At 38.3% G+C, this 17,745-nt stretch overlaps 1 protein-coding gene and 1 pseudogene across 1 annotated transcript in view; both read left to right on the top strand.

The window, feature by feature from the left end:
- Window positions 1-3,084: 3,084 nt before the first annotated feature.
- The window catches only part of LOC114464395 (NXPE family member 3-like), a 28,077-nt gene continuing 13,416 nt past the window's right edge, over window positions 3,085-17,745 (top strand). Inside the window, exons 1-4 of the mRNA XM_028448517.1 lie at window positions 3,085-3,168; window positions 5,526-5,598; window positions 7,546-7,734; window positions 11,191-11,616. Coding sequence (XP_028304318.1) covers window positions 7,609-7,734; window positions 11,191-11,616 — 552 coding nt within the window. The 5' untranslated portion in view covers window positions 3,085-3,168; window positions 5,526-5,598; window positions 7,546-7,608. The remainder of the gene's footprint in view (window positions 3,169-5,525; window positions 5,599-7,545; window positions 7,735-11,190; window positions 11,617-17,745) is intronic.
- Window positions 10,569-10,687, top strand: LOC114466245 (uncharacterized; annotated as a pseudogene).

Genomic DNA, 17,745 nt, shown 5'->3' with positions numbered 1-17,745 from the left:
AATATTAAACACACTTTCCAGAAACTGGAAATACTTCAAAACGCCCTCTTGCCAACTCTTGACATTGCACGTCAATGGGTTATTCAAAGCGACACAGCAATACTTCTCTAAAGTTATTGCTAAAAATTATCAACAGCTCTCAGACATTATTCTCTCTGATTGGAAAGCTCACAAACCCCCCAGATCAGATTGCTCCTTAAATACAGTCAACTGATAAATTTTCCCGTATTAGCATTTTCCCATAAATATCCCATATTTTAATGTAATAATAAATAAAAGATGCCTCACTAAACTGAACGCCGTCACTAGCCTCACGAGAACTGCCACCTGAAATGGCCTGAGAGGCAGTTCTCCCGAGATTAGTGCCGACAGCGGCAACAAACCCGGAAACAACTCAGAAGAGAGATGAATGAATGAAGACTTTCCAGCGAAAAAAAGACAAAGAACTGGTGTAAATACGTTGTAAAATGTGACAAGAAAGTTTATCTTCCTAAAGAGCAGCAGGATGTGACACAGTTACACGTTCTGTTAGATTAATAACTGAGATTTTAACGTCTACCACAGAAGAAGGAACAACGTAAGTCACCATGAAAAATCAGCCAATCACAAGCTCCACAAATATACACTGCTTTAAAAAGTGTTAAAGGATGTAAAGTCTGTAATAAATGTGTCTAATAAGTCATTAGTGAATACCAGAGAACCACATGAGTGAGCATGAGAAATTATAAGAAAATATATAATGAAAATAAAATGTTAATGTCTAACTTAAAGACAAGCAATGTGAAATAAACAGTAAATATGCAACGTGTTGACTTGTATATAAACTGTAAGTATATTAAATAAACACATGTGCGTCATATACACATTTATGTTTTTATTTAGGCTGTTTTATAATTTATGAAATAGAGCTGGGCGATATATCGAGATTCAAGATGTATTGAGTTTTCTATTTTGGCGATATAAAAAACTATAATATTTCATATATCATATGAAACAAAATACTAGTTTTAGGAGTTGCTGCTTTTACTTCTCAGAACAACATGTAAAGCTCAGTTAGATGATTAATGAGTGCACATAATGATCAGCTGTTTGTTAATAAATGTACCTGTGTGGCATTTAGCATCAGCAAATTCAACCTAGAATTGTATTTCTGGTCAGACTTTATTTAATAAAATTATCTAGATTTATGTCGTATATCACCATTTTGAGAAAACATTGAGATATGAGTTTTGGTCCATATTGCCCAGCCCTAGTAGGAATGTTCACAGCATTTTAATGTTAATAAAGGTCAACCTACCAGACTCTAATCACTTAATTGTATTTAATATGTGGTTGACAAGTGGGTATTTTAGATTTCTTGTACACCTATCTTAAAATATAAGGGATACTGGAGTATGGTTGGGCGGGTGGGACGGCTCGTAGTGGGCACCAGAAAATTTCCCTTATTTTCAAATCCAAAACTTGACAGGTATGTGTATGGTTGAGAAAGTATTTGCAATATGGTAAAAGATGATTCACGGACAGGTACAGGCACCTAGCGGTGTGTGTGTCTGCCTATGGAAAATTTACTTCATATCCTCCTATTGCTGCGTAAACAGGCGCATGATGCAGAGGCTGTACACGCACCTGGTTATGGATATTATTACATTGCTTGATCATAGAATGTGGTCACCAGTGTACAGACATTTTTCTTTTCTTTTATCAGTAATTTGTAAATGAGAAACTGAGGAAGAAATTTTGTCTGATGTCTATGTAATGTCAACCTCAAAGAGGATTAGTAGTAGAAATACATATGTACATTTGTTGTTCTTGATGCCGTTTTAAAACTTTGTGTCAGAATCAAACAGAGGTGAGTAGAGTAGCCAGGATATTTATTCAGGTAGAAGTAATGTTACTTTGAAGTCATGTTACTGGAGTGGAAGTGAAAGGTGGTGACCTGGACAGCTACTCGAGTGGAAGTCAAAAAAGGAACACTTGAAGAAAATGTTACTTGAGTACTGTGAGTACTGAGTAACTGTTTGAGTGGAAAAGTCTGATTATTTTCAATGACGTCATAAATTGTGTGAAACAAAACATAAAAAAAAAACAAAGCATGGAAATTGTGATATTCATTGTGATACTTAAGTGGATGTGGCTGAGTCCTAACCACCTTGAATCAAATATGCTGTTCTGATTTCTTATCTTGAATACAGACCGAATTGTGCTGTATCACCGGATAATCTAAATGTTTATTACATTGATTACGGGGTAGGCGTATACACTTTCTAGCTTCAGCCTATTCCTTTCTTGAGCTTTTATAACTGATTAATGTGAATGTTGTAAAACTGCTCAAAAAATAAAATAAAAAATAAACTAAAGCAATGTTACTCAGAGAGAATACTCTATCTTTGCTTTTTTTTTTTCTTAATTATCCATTGCATTGGACTGCGAGTGAACGCTAAAATGATGTGCAAAAAAGACTCTTCCACCCCCTCCAATCCCCTATCACACGCACACATTGTTGTATATGTTAACCAATGGGCTCCATTGAATGGGGTACAAGCAGGCATTTGATTGGAACAGAACGGCTACTCTGGAACTTTTTAATGTTTTTAAACTACTTTTGGGAACATTCAAAACACACATACACACAAAATCTAAATAGGGGACACTCATTCAGGTTAAACCTATTGCATCAGTCAGTTTGTCCATCAGTACTTTTGGGGACATTAAAAACACACACACACACACACCATCCTCCTTTTGCTTTATATGTATATATTAACTGTAAGTTGTATAACTAATATGCTACCGTCCTGTACTTTGTTTGTTTTTTTGTTGTTGTTTTTTTATGGTTTTGTGTTTCTACTTGTATTGTTTGTCTTCCAATAAAAAATAATATAGCAAACTTGACGCGTCTTATGTTTTAAGAGCTTCGTACGTAAAATGCTTACAATATTGCTCAATGACAAGTGAGACTGGGTGTGACGCACCATTATAGGGTGTGTGATAGGCTTAGGACAGGGTGTTTTTCTGTGCAACACCTGAAGCTATGAATACAATCCTGCTTTTGTTTGAGGTTTGCATAACCGTTCCAAAGGGAGGAGGAAATACTTCAGTAGTCAAAAAGAAGGTGACACTGAGCTTTTGTCAGACTTACTTTTCGTCTGCCAGTGAACTTGTGCTAAGGTAAGAATCAGCATTATGGTATTTGGCAATTGTTCTCGTAGGAGTTGTTATTCTGTTTCTGCCGCAACTTTTCCGCAATTCCTTTGTCGTGGACCTCCTCCTAGGCTATTAATGCAGCACTAATGATACATATGTCATCTCATAGGGGCAATGTCAAGGATGTGCAGTCGACCTCTTTTGGCTTTAAAATGTCAAAAAACAAACTTTTCCATATCTCTGCGAAAATTTATCGTACAAGTTGGATGCTTACATTTCTGAAAAGCTAATCTCAAGTGGAGTATTTTATTACGTTGCACCAAAGCTGTATGACCTACCAGTAAATAATAAGTAGGGGTTAAAGTTCATGGTACACGTCATCATAGAAAAATGCATATAATTCTAATATACAAAGTTTAAACTCATGCCTCATATTTGATACACATGATGACTGTCCATCCCTAAACAAGACTCAATGTAAAAAAATACCCATCATGTCTTTGTGACCTACAGTATGTAATAATAGGCTGCCTTCAGTGAATCAGTCTCTGGAGCCGCTCATGTGGGTTGTAACAACTATTTATTACATCTGCATTGTAATAAGACACACAGAGTAGAAAGATGACGCTTCCTACTCTGTCTTACAGCACATACACCAGCCTTCGGTAAATCCCTAGTTGCTGTTCAGGGATTACCCATGAAATAGATAAATATATTTATAATTGCTACAGGACATGGTGACATACTGTGATCGTATAGCGGATAATTAACTGAGGCATATTGACAGAATGTAAATAAATAAGTAATATTGTCATTCTTAATTTAAACAGCATAGACATATACAGAAAAATATCAAACAAAATAGCTGGACTGTTACTTTGGGTATTTTTATCAACAGTATAAAAAAGTACATTTTTTTTTTTCTTTCTTTAACTTGCAACACATAACAAACTATACAAATTAGCAAAAGACTAATTACATGAAATAGTAAACTTTTGTGGGTTTTTTTTTAACAACACTCCTTAACTTATGGCACAGCACAACATACCTGCATTGTAATATGACACACAGAGTAGAAAGATGAATCTTCAACGTTACAGCACATACACTAGCCTAGAAGATGGTAAAATGCTAATGTCAGCTTGCAATATTTTAGCATACTTTTAAATGGTCAAAACAGAGCTTTTACTTATTAAAAACATGGTGGAAATACTGTTGCAAGTTATCACCATTAACCAGATATAGCCATCTTTACTTGTGTATGTGCATTAACAACACTTTAATTGTAATTTAAAGGCATTAGCAGGCAGTTACCTTCGATAAATCCCTCGTTGCTGTTAAGGGTTTACCCATAATCGCTTGTGTTGACCCATAATCGCTTGTGTTTACCCATAATCGCTTGTGTTTACCCATAATCGCTTGTGTTTAACCATAATCACTTGTGATTACCCAGAATCCCTTGCGATTTCTACTTTGCAGTTGCTTAACTCTGACAGCAGGTGTCATTGTTGCACAATTTAGCTGGATTTAATCCAGACCTTATTAACTATGTTACACCTTGCATTCTCGACTGCCGCCTTTTTGCACGCCATAATAGAAAAAACGCTACAACTGTCATACACAAAAGGTCAAACAGCCTCATATTTGATACCCACCATGCTTTGCATTCAAAAACAGCTCAAGCGGAAAGGCGATCTGTCGTGTTGACTTCAATATAGTGTTGGATGAATCTTATAAGATGAGAGCAGATCGCTGATGAAGAAAAAACAGGCTGTGATCAGTGGGAGGGGCCTATGATAACACTGGAAAATCCTTCACCATCATATTTTCAGTGCTGTATCATGGCTACTTTTCAATGGATTCACATCAAATTCACTGACAGTGATTTATAACTGATTGACTGGCGCCATTTTGCACGCCATAATTGAAAAACCGCTATAACTGTCATATACAACGGTCAAACAGCCTCATATTTGATACACATGATGACTGTCCATCCCTAAACAAGAATCAATGTGACAATTGCCCATCATGCATTGCGTTCTCAGATGGCGCCACTTTTAGTTGCGTCCGACGCTAACAGCTCTGGCCAAAAGTCAATATGTTGTGTTGACTTCAAAATAGCATTGGATGAATCTCATAACAGGGTGACCGATGGTCCTTAAAATGTGTTAAATATTTTTTTTACAAATAAAAGGCCTTAAAAAGTCTCAAATTGTCTTCAATTCAGATTAGATAGTTCTTAAATGTGCTTTAGTCACGTCACCACGAGAGTTTCTGGTGAGCACGGACTGGAGGTCTTATCATGCAGACACACAGGCTGCGTCGTGCGATTATGTTTCACTGACTGTGACGTGCAGCCTTTTGCTCCCCCTGCCAAGGAGTGAGTCAACAGAGTCAGTTGGATGCAGAGCGGATGTGGAGAACAAAGTGAATAAAGGAATTCAACAGCAGGTAAATCACTACAACTCAGAGACATAGTCCCCGAAGTGTGTCATGGGCCTTCCACGAGGCCTCTTCCCAATAGGACATGCCTAAGTCGGCATTGCTTTGAGATTATGAACATACACACTAAGGTTACATGAACTAATGTATTTGATTCCATTGTCACATTTAAAATGTTTAAAGAAGCTGTGCATGAAACTGGCCTCTAAAAAGTAATAAAAGGAATATGGGTGAATGTAAGACATTTATTTCAGGAAAGCTCTTCTTTTACTTTACTAAAACTAAAGACCAAGTCAAAAACCTTGGTGTTCTGATTGACTCATATCTTACATCCAGCAGTCAGATCAAATCTATCACAAAAACAGCCTTCTACCACCTAAAGAACATCTCCAGAGTGAAAGGTTTAATGGCTCAGAAAGATCAGGAGAAACTGGTCCATGCTTTTATCTCCAGCAGACTGAACTATTGTAATGGTCTTCTGACAGGAATCCCCCAAAAGTGCATCAAACAGCTACAGCTGGTTCAGAACGCTGCAGCTCGGGTCTTAACCAGAACAAAGAGGTCAGAGCACATTACTCCAGTTTTAAAGTCTTTACACTGGCTCCCAGTCAGCCTCAGAATAGACTTTAAAGTTCTGCTGCTGGTGTATAAATCTGTGAATGGGTTTGGTCCAGAATACATCAGTGACATGTTAGTCAGGTATGAACCCAGCAGGTCTCTCAGATCTATGGACACAGGTCAGATAGTGGAGCCCAGAGCTCACAGTAAACATGGTGATGCTGCTTTTAGTTGTTATGCTGCAAATACGTAAGTGGAACAAACTGCCAGCAGAGCTGAAGTCAGCATCTAATGTGAACATTTTTAAATCAAAGTTAAAGGCACTTTTTTTCTCTACTGCGTATGATTGAGAGAGATATTTTTGGTCATGTTGTTGATATAATGTATTTGTTGATGATTTGAATTGATTTTACTGATGATTTTAAATGTTCTTATTGATTTTAAACAATTGAATGTTTTATCATGTAAAGCACATTGAGTTGCCTTGTGTATGAAATGCGCTATACAAATAAATTTGCCTCGCCTTGCCTAAACACATTTGTTCTATGTATTTATCTCTGTACCTTTGAATCCTGGAAAGTAGAGCTCATTGGTGACAAGAGATCTTGAGGGCACCTCACATGGTTCATGCGGGCTACCTGGTGCCCTCTGGCACCATGTTGGTGACCCATGCCATAGAGGGTAGTCACATTTTACAACTAAAATGCAACATTTAAATACTTAAACTAAAATGTGAACAATTAGAGTAGGATCAATGAACTACATTACTTCATTCCTAATCATATATGCATTCAACAGAAAAAAGTAGTTTTAGGGTGTACTTACTCTTTAAACAATTCAAGTATATGAAAGAAGATATCAAAGAATTTGACTCATGTTGACGAGCAAAATATTATTTGCTGGTGCTGTACTCAATGATCGGTTCAAATCCCACTTTTGTCATATATATTTTTTATTTCAACATATTTAGCACGGCAAAATCCACCTTTAAAAATACTTATATGAAAAAAACAAAACATTTTATGGTATTTTCTGGGTTAGGGTTAGGGCTAAAATAAAATGGTTAGCAGGGTAGCTTAAAATAAATGAGCTAAAATAAAACTCACAAGACTTGGTGCACCTATCATGTCACTTAAACTGGCCAATGAGGGGTGCTGCGTATGAATAGATTGGCAGTCTATTCATACATATCCGTATCAATAACCACAACCTTTAAATTATTAGCAGTTTCCAAGCATCACCACCAAGTGTTGTCAAAAGCATCAATAGCTGAAGAAACTTAATATATTTTTTTAATCTAAATGTATTAATCAGATTGCACTTCCTAAGAGCAACACTTGTAATACTGAATAAATGGGAATTGATTTATGAGCATCTGTTTGTTTTTGTTTTTTTTAGGTGTACTTCAGTCCTGCACCAGTTGAATTGGTTGAAGTACACTGCAGTCAGCCCTCACTCACTATGAACAACCAATCAAGAAGCACACCAAAAGTCAACAGTCTTTTTCTTCCAAGACGTGGCTTCCTGCTCCTGTTATTGACTGTAGGTGTTATGTTATACATACTTTCATGGATGAACAATTTGCAGGTGAGAGCCCAAAACCTTCCACAACCCTAACAGTTTCATGACTTTATCTATCTATAAAAGCAAAAAAAGGTGTGTGTGTGTGTGTGTGTGTGCGTGTGTGTGTGCATGCGTGCGTGCGGAGCGACTATCTCCAAGACGTGGTATGAGTTCGACCTGAACTTAGTCAATGGGTTCCAAATACCCCAAGTGTGTGCACCTGTTTTTGGCCCTCTTGGTAATGAGCGCGGTATTGAGCATGCTACTTCAGGTTCCGGGTTCATGATGTCACTGCGTCGCAGTTTGTTTGGGTTAAAAAAAAAGTAAATATTAAAAACGTTTTAGTAGTGCTAAAAGTTATTTAAGTGAATATGTCATGGTTATTATCCACGTGATCCCAAAAAAAAAAAAAAAAAAAAAAAAAAATATATATATATATATATATATATTTATATATAGTCCACTCTTTCTTCCGTCTCCATCTCTGTGCCTGACATGCTGTCGTCGCGTCTCAAAAACGGGAGCTCTTTCAATACGTCATTTGAAACGGTCAGTCACTGGTGAGTCTTTTACCGACAGGTTTCTCATTGTTTAAACCATATAACTGTGTAATTGCTCACTAACGCATTGTTTCATTAGAGTCGGTATTGAACTCAACCCGTTCAATACTCCATCTGGAAAACTGTAGATTCTCTGTGGTGCCGCACATGGAAGTTAAGCTGTGACCACTTGGTTCGAAGGTAAACAATGATTTTGGTTTTTAAAAAAAAGACAGACGAATTGTAGATAACACTTTAATTTACATACTCACTCATGTATTGTGGAGCTTTACATTTTGTTTTGCGCAGTTTTGTTGTTTTTTTGATTGGCGCTACAATCACTATGGAGTTTGGTTATCAGCGTCTCAAACATTTCACGGGAACACACACGGTATTTATTTATAATAAAAATATACTAAATTAGTAAAACAAAAAAAAATCATTTAAAAAAATTATTGATACAAGTACACAAAATGAATAGAATCACACTACAATGAATACACATAATGATGACTCCAAAAATCATACATTACAGAAAAATACAACAAACATATGAAAATGGATCAAAATACACAAAAAATTCACATAACTAACTATTTTCACAAAAAATACACAAAATGACTACAGAATAACACGACAATGGCAACAAAAACAATAATTATACAAAAAATGCACAAAAACACAACAGAGAGCTAAAAAAATACACGACTCCAAAAAAACACACCAAACAAAAAAATATAAAAGTGAATAAAAAAAAACAACAAACACATTTATCATGCGCATGTCCCATAGAATTAAACCAGGAAAATTGCACCCACATTTTGAACCCTCAAATATACCCCTTTATAATACTACAGAGTATGTACACCTCTCTGTACATCCAACCTTCAAACACATACTCATTTGGCCATAATTGACAACTCTACTTAAGCTCCCACATGAATGCATACTTCCGACGGGCACTGTACCAGTCTATCTATAAAAGCAAAAAAGGTCTGTGTGTGTGTGTGTGGAGCGAATATCTCCCCGACATGGTGCCTGTTCAACCTGAAACTTTGTCAACGGCTTCCAAATACCCCGAGTGTGTGTATCTGTTATTTTGGAGTAATTTGGTAATTTCCAAATGTTTATTTGGAAATAAACTTCTGGATGGCCCAGAAGTGAAACTTATTCAGCTTTTGACTTCCGTGTGTGAGGGGGCGCTAGCGCACCATCTATATTTATTTTACTGCACAGCTCCTCACAGAGGCGAACTGGAGTCATGTGTGTTCACCTCTGGCATTAACAGCGGCGAATAACATTTTCCTCACACATCAGACATAGATAAAGGAAACCTCCATAAACAACAGTACTTATTTATCTTTAACTTTGGAGCCTTTTCTATGACGTCACACACACACACACAAGCAGTAGCTCGTGTCATGTAAAGTGATGTGCAAGCAGTAGCTTGTGTGTGTGTGACATCATCGCAAATTTGCGAGTGGGGTGCGCTTGTTTACAGTGGTGGCACAGCCCGGGAACAACCGATACAGAATTGTAAAGGGTTTTTGTTAGTGATTCCAAAGAATCGTCTGACTAAGAACCGGTTCCCAAACAAAACCGGTTAATGATGCACATCACTTTACATGACACAAGATTAAATGACAATGTAGAAGCTGCCACTAGTTAATCCACACTAATCTTGTTTATTTACACAGCCCTTTAATAGCGCTTTATCATAAACACTCAGGGGCGGATTCACAAAGATCTGATAAAAAAGGTGGTATTCCAGTTAGTTCCCTAAATCCTTTCAGTTTCCTCACCTGCTGCGCGGAATTCACTAAGATTGCAGCAATTACTTGTGCACGAGCAGAACTGGTGCAGACCGTCCTATTTAAATTAGCTTTTTGCTTGTTTAATGTGATGTCAGTGCACACAAACACACTGACATTTGAGGAAGTGACACTTGAGGCAGATGGACTTCTCTGTCTGCTGCACAAACATTTAATAATGTACAAAACTAAAGAAATTATTATTATTATTTTTTTTTAAAACAACTTAAAAAACCAAATGATATTTTTTTTCCCCCTAATTTAATGTGGGTGCTCCGTGAGGTCCTGTAACTTTGCCCTACTCAGTGCATGAAAAAGAGGAAGATTTGGACAGAAACCGTCCTATTGATCTGAGCTAATGCAGTAAGTCTGTCCATCAGTCTACATTATTTGAAGATTATCTACTGACCATCATCCAGTAGGTCTTCATTTTTGAAAGAAGTAAATTTTTTGTGTTTGGGAAAACAGGTTTTTAAACCGCTGCATTTTTACCATACAGAGGGCTGGTTAATGCAGGCCACACCAGTCTGTCATTGCCCGATCCCGTTAGATCTCGGAAGCTAAGCAGGTCTGGGCCTGGTTAGTAGTTGGATGGGAGACCACTGAGAATTCCAGGTGCCACAGTGGGGTGGCAGTCACCCCAGTGGTATCTATTGTGTCCTTGGGCAAGGCATTTCACCTACATTGCCTAGTATGAATGTAGTGTGTGAGTGAGTGTTGGTGGTGGTCGGAGGGGCCGATGGCGCACTATGGCAGCCTCGCTTCCGTCAGTCTGCCCCAGGGCACCTGTGGCTACAATAGTAGCTTACCACCACTAAGTGTGGAGTGAAAGAATAATGCCTTAATTCTGTAAAGCGACTTTGAGTGTCTATGATAAAGCGCTATATAAAATTGATGGATTATTAATGCACAGTGCTAATAATAAAATAATAATAAGGAAGTTTGATCCTGCTCAATGAGGTGGGGACAATCCTGAGAGGAAAAGTACCCCCCACTCTCCTCCGAGAACCCACCTTCTATTCACACTTTATATAATTTCTAAAACTCGGCCTCTCGGTGAGCTGCGTACTCAAAAGGGGCCTTCTATTTCTAATATGTCTTTGTCTATCACTGTATAACTCTGTTTCCAGTTTCAGAAGACTGCTAACCCTGCCTTCATCCCACAAGTCCACCAGAGCTTTTGTGCATTTCGACCAATTTCTTCAAAAGAGTCTCTTGAAGAAGAAAAGATACTTAAATCCATTGCATGGCCAAAAACTCCATCCATAACATCTAATTATACTTTTGAAAATAGCAGTAATCCATTATGCAGCAACTTCACTATTCTCCCAAAGGTGGGGGAAGCAGGACAGTGGTACATAGGGGATCAGCTGGAGGTCAGCATCATAATAAAGGACTACTACTGCTATCCCAAGACCTCAGGAGGAGACGTCTTACTCGCGTCACTAAAGAATCGAGATCTGCAAGCAGGTGTGAGTGGGCAGGTGGTGGATCATCTCAATGGCAGCTACACTGCTGTGTTCCCTTTGGTCTGGGAAGGACAAGCTGAAGTTGAGGTGAGACTACAATTTATTGTCTTCTGATGCGTCAATTGTTCCATTGTGTTTTAATGAACCTGTGTGTACTTTTGAACAACCTTAAAAATCATAGAAATTAAATGGATCAGTCGGCATTCACAGAACGTTGAGAAAGTGTTCTTAATATCATAATTATCCCACTTCCTTTGAGTTGATTACTTTTTCTCAGAGGTTTACTGTCAGACAATGACAATGTCACGGCAAATTTGCGGTTGACCTCATTTGGAGACATGATTTATTGCTCTGGTTGAATGATGGAGTCCAGGCGAGGCATTGATGATTTTATAAAAAAAGGTTTATTATAAAACTAAATAAAAAAAGAGTATAAAGATGGACAAAAATTAGTGACCGCCCGGCCGGACGTCCGATGACAGAGTGGCCCGCAGTTCTAACTCATCACGTAGGGCTCATAAAATTTTCTGAATTTTTGCATCACTCTGAAAATGGGCAAAAAACCAAAATAAACAAAGACAAATGTGTTACTCACTTTGATGGCTTCTTCTGCCACAGAGAAAAGTCAAACTCTGCGGGCAATGGAGAAACTTCATAGAGTTGCACCCATGAGTAACCCACATTTATTTATTTATTTTACGGGCCCACTGTGAACCCAAACTTCCTTTAGGTCACGAAGTTCACTTCCTACTCAGTCTCCACTGTGACTGTGGCATGCTACCGGCAGCGTCTCAAACATTTGACTGGAGCTCTGTTAATTGATCATTTCAAACCGTCAGCTATGGTCAGCCTTTTGTCGACAAGTTTCCGATTGTTTAATACATGTAATTGTCCGTGTAATTGCTCACTAACACGCTGGTCCACCAGAGTCGGTATTGAACGCAATCCGTTCAATACTCCATCTGGAAAACTCTACAAATTTCCAGTCGAGCCGCGCATGAAAGCTAAGCTCTGACCACTCGATTCGAAAGTAAACAATTATTTTAGATTTAAAAATAAGACAGCCGAATTGTAGATAATATTTTAAATTTAATTACTCACTCATGTAGTTTGGAGCATTACTTTTTTTTTTTTTGACAGTTTTGTTACTTTTCTGATTAGCACTACAATGGCTATGAGGTTTGGTCATATGTATTTTTGTATTTTTATTTATTCCAGACATTAAAAAAGAAAAAATCAATTTAATAACATAAAGGTTTACAAACTTCTGAATGAATGGGAGCAGAAAGAATAATAATCTTATGTAATCTGTCCCTTTGTACTAATAATCAGTTTACAACAGCATGAGAAAACAACAACAAATAATTACAAAATAAGCATAGCCACGCATTCATGTCAAATTTTTCTGTCATAAGAAACCAAAAATAAACTAACCAGAAAACAACACTATAGAACAAAAACATACATGCAAAAAGGGTAAACAAAAACAATACAACATTATGGTACTTTAGAGGAGTTCATTATATTTTTATAATATACTTGTTTTAATTAGATGTTTAAATCTTATATTTGCTTTACATTCTCTTAAATCCTTGCTCAGATTGTTCCATAAAGAGACCCCTTTCACAGAAATGCAACGCTCCTTTAATTTTGTCCTAAACTTTGGTTTCATAAATATTTTTTTTTTCCTTTTAAGTTATACTTACTTACTCTTTTTACAATCTGACCTGGAGATTTACTGGTAAGATTTTTTTTATGCACTTTATGCATAATTTGCAAAATAACATATTCTACAATGTCATTGAACTTCAACAGTTTTAACTGATGGAATATAGAGTTTGTTGGATGTCCATATTGTTTTCAGCTTATTATTCATATGGCTCTTATCTGTAATATAAAGACTGACTGGATGTTTGTCTTACAGGCATTTCCCCAGACTTCTACACAATAGGTCAGATAAGGAACAGACAGTTATATAACATGTACAGTGCTTTGTTATCCAATAGATCCTTTACTTTATGTATTACAGCAATTGTTTTTGATATTTTCATGTTTGATGAGAATTTGAGCTGGAAATAACCAAAAATGTGGTTTCCCTTACTCTATTTATTTCAATATCATCTATAATAACTGAACATTCAATATTTTTCCTTTTGTTACTGAATACCATGGTTTGTTTTTCCAAAATTTAGTGTCAATTTGTTATTATTTATCATTTTTTTTAAATTCATTTTCAACTAATTCCAACACCTGCGTTAAATTTTCCCCAGAATAAAATAAAGTAGTATTATCTGCAAAGAGAATACATTTTAGCAGTTTAGATACACAAACAAAATCATTGATGTATAAAGTAAATAATTTTTGCCCAATGACTGACCTTTGAGGTACACCACACGTTAGATTATATAATGCAGATTTCGTTGTTCATCTCCACATACTGCTTTCTATTTTCTAGGTATCTTAAAATCCATTGATGTGCCACCCCTCTAAAATCATATTTACTCTATTTAAAAGTATTGTATGATCTATGGTATCAAAAGCCTTTTTATAGTCAACAAAAATGCTTACAAAATAATGTATTTCATCTATTGCAGTTGATGCATTAATGCCATTGACGTGGAGTGATTGGTTCTGAAACCATACTGATTACTAGTTAAAATATGATATCTTTCTAAAGATTTGTCCAACCTGGCTACAAATGTTTTTTCTGGAATTTTTGAAAATTGTAGTTAACAAGGATAAATGGTAAATGGACTTGATTTATATAGCGCTTTATTTATTTTATTTATTTTTATTTATTTATTCAGTTTATTTCCGACATGGTTACACTGAAGCAGTCTCAAAGCGCTTTACATATCAGCTCATTCACCCATTCACTCTCACATTCACACACCAGTGGGACAGGACTGCCATGCAAGGCGCTAGTCGACCACTGGGAGCAACTTATGGTTCAGTGTCTTGCCCAAGGACACTTCGACACATAGTCAGGTACTGGGATCGAACCCCCAACCTCTCGATCAGAAGATGACCCTCTACCACCTGAGCCACGGTCGCCCGATACTGGTCTGTAGTTGGAGAATAAATGTTTATCTCCATTTTTATACAGTGGCATATCTTTAGCTGTTTTCATATTTTCAGGAAATATTCCAGTTGTGCATGATATATTGCAAATATGTGTAAATGGTTCTATAATCACTTCAATTATACTTTTAACTAATATCATGTCCAAATCCAAACAGTCGGTGGATCCTGTTCTTGCACAACTTTTTACAATATTCAGTATTTCTTCTTTCTCTACTTTATCAAGAAAAATACTATTCACATTATCCATTATTGGGTTTTCACCTGCACTGTCTATTATTTTTGGTCAAATAATTTGGGAAAGTTGTTTTAACTTTAACATTTTTAATTACAGTATTTATTATTCCTCAAGTAGATAGATAGATAGATAGATAGATACTTTATTCATCTCCAAGAGAAATTCAGTAGCATTCATATAATTTCTATTTTTACCAAGTAAGATCACCATAGTATTCGTTTTTTGTCTTTTTATAATCCAAACTAATTTATTTTTATATTTCTTATACCTGTCTTCTGCTTCCTTTGACCTTGATCTTAAAAAAAAAACATAATAAAAACAAGACATTTGTGCTGCTGCTTCTGCTGGGCACTCCACAGGCCCCTGACAGTCCTGGACTGCCACACAGCACCCCAACCCATAAGAGAAGCATCCTTCTCCTTTGTACCCTCCCCATGGGTACACCCGACATTAAGTATTCCCTCCTCCAGGGTCGGAGGGTAAGGAGACACTGGGCAGACACCCTGACAACCTTGTGCCGGTGGTGGCTGCGGTCTAAATGCAGGCTGTTCATCCATACCTGAAACGGGCGCAGTGTTAGAAGCCTCTGTGCTATGACCATGGATGCCGAGGCCAACATCCCCATGAGTCGCAGGACCAGGCCATACTGCAAGAGGGTGCCATGCTAGAAACACCATAGAAGGCTTAGGATGGCGGTGACTTGCTTTGGAGAGAGGGAGGCCCGCATTGCTGAGGAATCCAGCACAAGCCCCAAGTACCTCACAACCTGACTGGGTACAAGGTTGCTCCTGGCATAATTTACCTTAGAGCCTAGATTTCCCACGTGAGTGATGAGAGCAGCAGTGTCCCTCAACACCTGCTCCTTAGTCGGGGAGATGACTAGCCAGTCGTCCAGATAGGGGAATATTGAAACTCCGCTGGCCTGTAACGGTGACAGAGCTGCTGCCACACACCGGGTACATATTTGAGGGGCCAGGGATAGCCCAAATGGCAGAACCCTGTACTGATAAACCTTTTTCATGAACATAAAACGAAGGAACTGTCGGAGTTCGTGATGCTGCCGTGGACAGTCCATCCTCCTCCTGAAGGTGGGAGATGGACCTGCGACAGGGTTAGCTGCGAAGACTAGCGCACCGGGCTTTGTAGGTTAAGCAAGATGGCCTTAATCTGCACAAACTCGGTGCTGAGCATCTACCTTGTTAGCCAGAGCATCAACCTTCCTTGCCTTGGAGGATCGCAGGACGCTGTGCCTGCACGCTTAGCATGCCGGTGGCTCTACCTGCAGAGGGCAGGTCTATTTTGCCCACAGCCTCAGCCAACCTGGAGAGTTGCAGTGAATGAGGCATAAAACTGCAGTTACCGGACACCCCCTCTCTTAGGTGGCCAATGCCCAGGCAAGCAGGACACTGAATATGACCGTTCTCTGCCTGAAGGGGGGCATGCAGGAGACACACAAATGGCAGTCCATTCTTCTCCAATTCTTTTTCATTACTATTAATTAATATTATTAATTTGTATTATTATTATATATGAATAATAATTATACAAATTAGTATTATATAAATAATAATCATATTGATAATTATATTAATTATATATCAATAATAATTATATTATAATAGTTATATTGATAACTGCCGAGCTGCAGTGGCTTCAATGAAGGAACTTCACTCAGAGGCCAGCGAGTGCACTGGCCTGGAGTGATCAAACTGCTCCAGTGAATCTAACTGGCGCAACATCTGACAAAACCTCAGCGTGCACACTGCCGTTAGCGGGAGAGAGAGAGAGAGAGAGAGAGAGCAGTGCCGAGGTGAATGCAGCCGCTCAGCATGCACACTCAAAACACCGGCCGCTGCTTAGCAGCAACGTGCCGGGAGGCCCGCGTTGGCCTCACACAAGCAAATCCACTGGTCAGAGTAACCACAACGGTGCTAACAAAGCAGCATAGCAACACAGCAGATTAACCTTAGCTGTTGAATCACTGAAGAGAGACAGCAGCGTAGCTGCGGAGCTACCGAGTCTGAACCAGCACACAATCACAAGGCAAATCACCGATGACAATAAAGTGTGCGATACTCACCACCTCAGGCAGCCCCTGGTAAACTGGTCACTAAGTCGAAGCAGTGCACTCACCTGCCGCAGACTGTGGTGTCTCAGCCCCACTTAAAGGGAAAACAGCGAGTTGCAGCTTCTAAAGGACGAGAAGACTCGAGGCGACAACCTTACGGTTACAAAGCTACAAACGACAAGCTGTGAATAGCAAACAACCGACCTGCTATCGTTATCAGCAATCGTGAGAATATAGAAGGAACAGATCACCTGACGACACCGGTAGATATGGACTCTCCGGATCACCCATCTTTGTTGATATAATTACTCGACCTGCGCATGTGCAAGATGGAACATCCAGTGCTTTAAGCACCGCCTCTGGCGGTCAGTAAGGATGAAAGAGATTGTGTATTGTAGACCATGTGACATGCATTGTGAATTTTTCTGCTTGAGCACAAAGAGCAATAAAAAAGAAAAAAAAAGAAAAAGAGATTCAGTCTGTGCCATTGCCAGGGGTAGAGGGTCGTCCTCTGATCGAGAGGTTGGGGGTTCGATCCCAGTACCTGACTATGTGTTGAAGTGTCCTTGGGCAAGACACTGAACCCTAAGTTGCTCCCAGTGGTCAACTAGCGCCTTGCATGGCAGTCCTGTCCCACTGGTGTGTGAATGTGAGAGTGATTGGGTGAATGAGCTAATATGTAAAGCGCTTTGAGACTGCTTCAATGTGGTGATAAAGCTCTATATAAATCTAGTCCATTTACCATTTTACCATTGGCCTCCCGTGCTGTGCCTGTGCCCATAACCTGTTGCACGTTCATTCTTTCAATGAAGTAGTTTTTATTTAGAGC

The sequence above is a fragment of the Gouania willdenowi genome, chromosome 6, assembly GCF_900634775.1.
Source record: "Gouania willdenowi chromosome 6, fGouWil2.1, whole genome shotgun sequence".
Lineage (NCBI taxonomy): Eukaryota > Metazoa > Chordata > Actinopteri > Blenniiformes > Gobiesocidae > Gouania > Gouania willdenowi.
Note: the sequence above shows the minus strand (reverse complement) of the source record. Positions and strands in the feature narration are given on the sequence as shown.